The sequence below is a fragment of the Sinocyclocheilus rhinocerous genome, unplaced genomic scaffold (genome assembly GCF_001515625.1).
Source record: "Sinocyclocheilus rhinocerous isolate Xijiao unplaced genomic scaffold, SAMN03320098_v1.1 scaffold402, whole genome shotgun sequence".
In the NCBI taxonomy this organism is placed as follows: Eukaryota; Metazoa; Chordata; class Actinopteri; order Cypriniformes; family Cyprinidae; genus Sinocyclocheilus; species Sinocyclocheilus rhinocerous.
The window spans coordinates 493,632-502,132 of record NW_015626336.1 but is presented as its reverse complement, the minus strand read 5'-3'; the positions used below and the strand labels follow the sequence as shown (position 1 = coordinate 502,132).

At 33.6% G+C, this 8,501-nt stretch overlaps 1 protein-coding gene across 1 annotated transcript in view; it reads left to right on the top strand.

Annotated features, from left to right (window-relative positions):
* Window positions 1–8,501, top strand: part of LOC107711371 (dedicator of cytokinesis protein 1-like) — a 275,068-nt gene that overhangs the window by 203,969 nt on the left and 62,598 nt on the right. The window contains exons 30-31 of the mRNA XM_016516364.1: window positions 6,240–6,318; window positions 8,303–8,403. Of these exons, the coding sequence (XP_016371850.1) occupies window positions 6,240–6,318; window positions 8,303–8,403 (180 nt within the window). The remainder of the gene's footprint in view (window positions 1–6,239; window positions 6,319–8,302; window positions 8,404–8,501) is intronic.

Here is an 8,501-nt window from a genome sequence, read left to right as displayed (position 1 = left end):
TTTCATGTCTATGTCTAGATTTATTCATGCATTTATTTGTATGTCTATGTTTATTTATTTTTATATATGCTGGAAAGTTCAGTTTGCAGTTCATCGCAGCATCATGACCTCAGTTTGCTGGCACTCGCTGCTAGAAAGACGTAGTAAATGGATGTTTTTGCAATCCTCTAATGCAGCAGAATTGCTTTTGAGTTTCACGGATCAGCAGACCAGTCAGAGTCATTAGATCTGACTGCAGCACAAACACACGCATCTGTGACTGAATCTTCATCAGCAGCGGTGAACGATGCGTGTGAAATCTGGTGGCGTTTCTGGCGTTTGCCCTGCCGTGCTCGAGTGTACAGACTGATTGGTTTTAATTGTGAGGGGATGAAAATGAGGCTTGTCTTTGCTCTGTTTGCATCCCAGACAGCTTTGTGGAGATCAGAGCCCGGCTGCTGTTTGTTTGGCTCACACGGCTGCGTCTGCACGCATTGATTCTCTCGTCAGTGGTATTAAAGGGAAGAGCGCGAGGGATGTACTGAGGAATCATTAAAGTGGGATTCGTTTGACCTCGCGGCCTTATATTGAGCAGCTGCAGCATTAGAGGAATCGTCTTTAACCGTCTTACACGGTTGTTGGCCTTCTGATGCTCTGATGAACGGGTAAACTGTTTCTGAAATGAGAGCAGTTCATCAGTATGAGAGCTCGGCCACATTCATCAGTGTTACTCGTGTCTTAGAGACAAACAGAATGTGTTTTTCTTGGCTTGTTGATCCGGTTTATTTATAGAGGCAAAAGGAATTGATGAAACAGATCGAGTTTGACTGAAATTGATTAGATGAGCCACGTTTGAAGCCGTCTTTAAACCTCTGTATAAATTCCCATGCGAATTTGATTTAAAAATAGCCTAAATTTGTCATTAAGAAAGCGTTTCTTCATCATGTACTATCATTTACAGACACCTGTGATGGAGGTGTCTGAATTTATTTTATTTTATTTATTTATTTTACTTTTATTTATTTTATTATTTTATTTTAGTTTCTTTATTTAGTGTATTTTTTTTCTATTCTATTTATTGTATTTTGTTTTGTTGTGATGTTTTATTTTTATGATGTTTTAAGTTCTGTTTTATTTTATTTTATTTTATTTAAGTTTGTTTGTTTATTTATTTTATTGAAAATGTTCCTTCATCAACTCATGTCATTTACAGACATCTACAGTATAATGAATGTTTCCATTAATTTATTTGATCCTATTTTATTATTTTTGTTTTGATTTATTTTGTCGTTTTATTTATTATTGTATTATTTTCTTTTACTTTTATATTTTTTGTTGTGATGTTTTGTTTTTTTATTTTGTTCTGTTTATTATTGTATTTCTTTTATTTTTGTTTGTTTTGTAATGTTTTGTTTTAATTAATTTTATTTCGATTTATTTTGTTATATTTTTGGATTTAGTTTTATGTTATTTTAGAAATGTGTAATGTGTTTGTTTGTTTATTACTTATTTTAAAATGTTTTCCACAAAATACTTCAGTGATATATTTTAATTAATTTATATATTTATCAGTAATTTATTAGTTAAAAACCTTGGAATCCCTAAAAAAAATTCACTCAGAACATCTTTGCAATCTATCATTAGGATGATTATTTTTGCATGTGCGAGAACCACCAGGTGTCTGTGAAGTAGCCATAATGGAAAATAATGCAAATGCATGAACTGTGTTTAATATATGTAAATTAGTCCTGTGTGAGTTAAAGGACTCACCAAAACTAAAACCGGTCATCATTTAGTGGCCCGTATGACCTTTTCTCCAGGTGTTTTTTCCAGGTGTTCTGCTTGAGTCTCAGATGTGATTAAGAATGACACGTCCTGATGTTCTGTAAGGTCACAGACGCAGTAAATCTTTAGTGTTCAGCAGACTGAAAACACATCTACTGTTCATCTGTACCAGTCTGTCCTGATCCTGCAGCCTCGACTCCGTCTCAGTTGTGTCCGTTTACTTCGTTTTTGTCCAAAGTGATTGTTCTAGTGAAGATATAGCAGAATTGTATTTTCATGTAAGTGAAATAGCAGCTGTAAAACATGACGTCTGGAGATTTTGGGCAGTTCGTTTTGAAAGAAATTGATGCTTTTATTCAGCAAGGATGCCTTGAGTTCATCAAAAGTGACAATAAAGACAAAATATTTCTTTTTCAAATAAATGCTGATCTTTTGGACTTTCTATTCATCAAAGACAAAAATATCCACAGAACAACTGTTTTCAACATTGACGGTAGCAGACATGTTTCTTGAGCAGCAAATCAGAATATTCTAATGATTTCTGAAGGATCACGTGACACTAAAGACTGGAGTAATGATGCTGAAAATTCAGCTTTGCATTACAGAAAAAAAATTACACTTTGCAATATATTCTAATAGAAAGGAGTTATTTTGAAATGTAATAATATTTCATAATTCTACAGTTTTTACTTTATTTTTAATCAAATAAATGCAGCATTGGTGAGCAGAAAAGACTCCAAACTTTTGAATGATAGTGTATATCGACACACTCAGCGGCATCATTTGAGGACAGACAGAGCAATGTTTAATGCCACAAAGTACTACAGTATTACACTTTTACTTACTGTTGGCTTACTTACAGTTGTTTCTGCATGTTTAACTGCGATGGAAATGATATTTAAAAAACACACAGTTCACCTCTGGAAACTATAACCTATTTTTAAACGCGGCACTGAGCAATCTATCATTTTGACACAAAATGTATTTTTGACTGTGGAATAGAATATTCAATCAATGAAATGCAGTGTAGGTTATGAGCTGCTGCTGCATTTCTGTTTTCTTTCCTTTTCTTTATAGAGAGTTTTGTACTGCATGTTTGGAAGCTCTAAAACACTCATTTCTGATGCTAAAAATGACTTAAAATGTCACTTTACTTCAGTATTACGATCAGATGGCATGACTGAGTTCACACAAATGAAGCTGTTTTTATGAAAGTCATTGTGCCTCACATTTCCACAACAATAATACAGAAAACACGGGGGATGAGGGAATTTATATCACAGTAGTGGTTTATGTTATGATACACAGAAGTTATTCATTGAAAACTAATTGTGTATAAATAAAACGTGCATTAATTACACCAATATTCATATTTTGGGGATTGGGTTTTTTAATGTTTTTGAACATGCTTAATGCTCATCAAGGCTGAATGTTTATTTGTTGAAAAATACTGTAAAAACATGTGAAATACTATTACTGATTTAAATAACTGGTTTCTATTTGAATATGTTGTAAAATATAATTTATTCCTTTGATCAAAGCTGAATTTCCATCATCATTACTCCAGTGTAAAGAAATCATTCTAATATGCTGATTTGCTGCTCAAGAAACCTTTCTGATTATTATCACTGTTGAAAACAGTTGTGCTGCTTCACATTTTTTTTGAAAGCGTGATACATTATATTTTTCAGGATTCTTTGGTGAATAGAAAGTAAAAAAAAAACAGCATTTATTTAAAAAATGAATCTTTTGTAACATTATAAATGTCTTTACTGTCAGTTTTGATCAATACAATGCATAATTTCTGAATAAAAGTATTAAATTCTTTAAAAAATAAGTGTATATATTATCCAGTTAATTACTAAAATAAAACATACCATGTTTTATTTTATTTTGTGTTTTGTCTTGTTTTGTTTTGTCTTTTGTTTTGTTTTGTTTTGTTTTGTTTTGTCTTGTTTTGTTTTGTTCAAACCAAAAACAGACACATCCTGCTCTCTATTTTCAGATTTCTCTGTTTTCATGCTCAATCTCACATTTAAATAATAAAAAGCAGTTCTACTCTTTGATAGCTGTGCACTGATGCATTTACCACAGTATCAACAATGGAGTATAATTTCCTAATACAACATATTGAAGCGACTGCTGCTTTCATATACATCCTCATTTTCATGCGTGTCAGATTAAATCTGCGGTCCGCTGTGACTAAAGTCTATAGCCTGTCATCAGTCTGTCTGTCCATCTGTTGATTCAGTAAAGCTCACTTGCATTATTAATGTCTGCAGTCACATTAAGCAGCCATTTTTCAGCAGCTCATTATAAACAGATTGTATCTGTTGGCCCTGATGAGAATCTCTCCATCTCTCCGTTACAATGCAGGAGTCAAACGTCCTCCAGATCCGTGATGTTAGCGCTCGCTCGCACTCTTTATCTTAGTCAATCAGAAATTCATTCGGCTCGTATCGCGCCGCCCCGCTCGAGATTAAAGGATGATTAATAAGGCTTCTGATGCGTTTACACAGCCAGAGCCTTTTAAGACGACTTACAATTCAGTCGCTGATATCCAGTGGCGCTAATGAGATGTCAAACATCTGACAGACGCTCACACATGAGGGGTCAGACATTAACATCGCCGCTCGCACTTTCATGGTGGAAATTAATAATAAGAAACTTGTCCGATGTACTTCAGCTGGTGACTTTTGACACTTGATATTGAAGCATCGGCTGGTGTTTCTCAAGTGTCCTCACATGACAGTTTGATAATGTTGGACTTTAGGCTACCTAGCAGAACAGCTGAACATGAAATAAAAGTGGATTTTATGTATTAAACTATTTAATTTCCTAATACACGTTCCTTGTCATGTGGGTGTTCATTAAAACAAATTAATTAATGTATTTATTTATTTAACATAGCCTTTCATCATATATATTTTAATTGCTCTTCCTCTGAAATTATTTTCCTTTTCAGTTCACATCATCTTGGACAGTAATAATGTTAACTGGCTATAATATAAATAATCTGTTCATATTAAATTTTATGTTGTAGTGTATTGCAGTACTATCTATCTATCATCTATCTGTCTGTCTGTCTTGTCTATTAATGAAATCATGTTCTTGTTGTTATGTGTTATTTAAAAGGAGTGCCTTTATTTATTTATTACAATTTGTTTCTTAAATCATATTCTTGGTGTTATGTGTGTCATTCAAAAGGAGTGCCTGTATTTATTTTATTTTATTTTAAAAGAAAAATGTTCAAAAATTGTATTTATTTATTTGTTTGTTTGTTTTGTTTTGTTTTTACTTTTGACCTTTCAGCAAATTGTACTTGCTCTGCTTCGAAAACTACTTTAGTTTTTGATGTCCATCATCTTGGACAGTAATAATGTTAAATTGGCTGTAATATAAATAATCTATTTATATTGGATTTTATTTTGTAGTGTATTGTAGTGTATTTGGGCTTTTAATTATTTATTTTAAACTATTTAATTTTTCAATACATGTTCCTGGTCTTATGCATGCAATTTCAATCAAATGCATTTATTTATTTACATATAAACCTTGACCCAATTGATCTTGCCTTTGAATTTTTTTTTCAGTTGATGTTGTCTTACATAATAATAATGTTAATTCTCTGTAATGTAAATAATCTGTTAAATAAGTGTTTATTTCAATGTTGTTGCGTTTCATTGTTTATTGAAAATCCCCAACCCTGCATAATTGAATCAAAAACTCTCATATATCAATAGAAAAAGTGTCATTGCTATATTGTTGCAAGCAAAAGCTTTTAATACAAAACATGCTGTATGTATTGCTTGCTTTATTTCCATCTTATGTGTCTTGAGACTCCTGCTTTCTGTTGGGAAATGGTAGGAAAAGGTCTATATTACATACATTTACAGACCAGTGAGTGAACACGACTGCTTCTCAAATTATGTCACATTACAGATGTGAAATGATCTGGACGTTCAGCACTTTGAGTCTGTTCATCACGGTTTGATTGCAGACTGTCATTTTGCAGTGATTTGAGTCTCTCCGTTCTGTTCTTCCTCTCCGTTCGCTCTTTCTCCTTTTCTTCAGCGGTGACGCAGTTAGAGAAGTATATAAAGATTTCTTGTTCTCTCTCAGTTCATTAGCGACGGCCTTTATTGAATAAGTGGATAGAACGTTTTTAAGTCTCTCTAATATCCTCCTAATGTGGTCTCAGTGTGGCGGAGTTAAAGACCTGATTAAATTTATCATCTGTAGTTGATGTGCTTTCTCGCCGCACACTGAACGTGGCTGTAGCTCTGTGTCAGGAATGACATTATTCTGTGTTTAACTGGCTGTGTTTGTGGTTCATTTTCTACAGACTGTGGTTAAGAAAAAAACACGCTCATTTAAATATGAAAATGAATGGATAAAGTATGGCTGTGATGTCGTTTGCACTAGTTCTCGTTGAACAGACAGTGGCTGACGTGATTTTTTTTCTCTGATTCCAGAGTCTTCCTGCGAGCCATCAATCAGTACGCTGCCGTACTCAGCAAGAAGTTCCTTGATCAAACCAACTTTGAGCTGCAGGTGAGAATCTTTTTTTTTATATATTGCTTGGAACAAACGTGGAGATTTTGGTCCCCATCCACTGCCAGTATATGCTAAATCCCCTTATATATATAAATATCAGTGTGGAATGTGTGGCGGAGTTAAAGACCTGATTAAATTTATCATCTGTAGTTGATGTGCTTTCTCGCCGCACACTGAACGTGGCTGTAGCTCTGTGTCAGGAATGACATTATTCTGTGTTTAACTGGCTGTGTTTATGGTTCATTTTCTACAGACTGTGGTTAAGAAAAAAACACGCTCATTTAAATATGAAAATGAATGGATAAAGTATGGCTGTGATGTCGTTTGCACTAGTTCTCGTTGAACAGACAGTGGCTGACGTGATTTTTTTTCTCTGATTCCAGAGTCTTCCTGCGAGCCATCAATCAGTACGCCGCCGTACTCAGCAAGAAGTTCCTTGATCAAACCAACTTTGAGCTACAGGTGAGAATCTTTTTTTTTATATATTGCTTGGAACAAACGAGGAGATTTTGGTCCCCATCCACTGCCAGTATATGCTAAATCCCCTTATATATAAATATCAGTGTGGAATGACATGAGGGCAAGTTGACGTAGTCCTGGTCATGTGCATTTATGTATGTATAGTATACTATTTATATATTTATTTATTTATTCATTCATTCAAACTTGCTTGGCCTCTAAAACTACTTTCCTTTTCAGCTGAAATAACTTTGAACAGTAAAAATGGATTTAATGTAAATAGTCTGTTTATATTGGCTTTCATATTGTGGTATATTACCGTATTTATTGAATTTATTTGTTTTATAAATACATGTTATTTATTCATTTATTTTCATTTTTTATTATTTATTTATTTTTACATTTATTTTATTTTATTTGTCATTTTGTTTTATTGATCTTTTACATAGCTTTTTCATTTGACATACTTTTAGATAATAATGTTAATTGGCTGTAATGTACATAATCTGTTTATATTGGGTTTTATATTGTAGTGCATTGCAGCATTTATTAAGTTGATTTATTTTATACAATTCAGTTTCTTAATACATGTTCCTGGTCATGTGCATGTTGTTTAAGAGAAATTTACTTTACTTTACTTTTGTGTTTTGCCTTGCATATGACCTTTCATCTAAAGAAGAAACCCGCCTACAAAGTTTCTTTTGTTTTCACTTTTCATCTTGAGTGATTAATAATGTTTAAAAAAAAAAATATGTAATGTAATTAATCTGTTAAATGGGTGTTTACTTCATCGATGCTGTCTGCATTTCTTTTGTTGTCGTTTAATTACATTATTTGTAAATGTTGGAATTATACCACCTAAATTGAGTCAAATTTTGTGTTCAATGCAAGAGAGAAAATCAGTTTAAACATTTTTAGGTGAACTGTCCATTTAATAGTGTACCTGTATAATGCATTAAGACTAGGCGTGCTACCAGAAAACAACAAAAACAAACATATAGTCTTATTTATGAAAAGCACATTTTTTAATCGTCACTTTTGGCCTGGTTGTGTTAGAGGAAGTTCCAGCAGGGATCATTAAAGTTCTCTACCAGAATAACTCATGACAGGCTAATAGACTGCAATTTCCCAGCATCTGATTTGAATATTTGAAGCGGCTCTTCTCTGAGCTTTGTGCTCGTGTTGGTTGTTGCCGTTTGGTGGTTATTCTTATCCCAGTCCTCGTTTTACCCATGAACCCATCTGGCGATGCACACTCTGGCTTTCAAGAGACAATGAATTATTTTGAAATAATTGTTGAGTGGCATCAGCTCTTCTGTGCTTTAAATAGCAGTGTGTGCACAGACTGTTGCTCATACTTATTGTTCGTACTTATTGCTCATACTTTGTTCAAATCTTTCACACTAAGTGTTAAACTAGTATGCATAACCCATTCCTCATTCTCTGTGTTATAAAAATGAGTGATTCCTCAAATGTCTTGATGAGCATTACTTTAATAACTGATCTCTTCTTTTTCTCTCAGCTGTGGAATAACTACTTCCACCTCGCTGTGGCATTCCTTACCCAAGAGTCTTTGCAGCTGGAGAACTTTTCGAGTGATAAACGGGCCAAGATCTTCCACAAGTGAGCATTTGTATCACAGACACCTACCCACAATGCACTGCTGCATAATACGAATCATTCATTCACCCTCAGGCCATTCAAGATGTAGATGAGTTTTT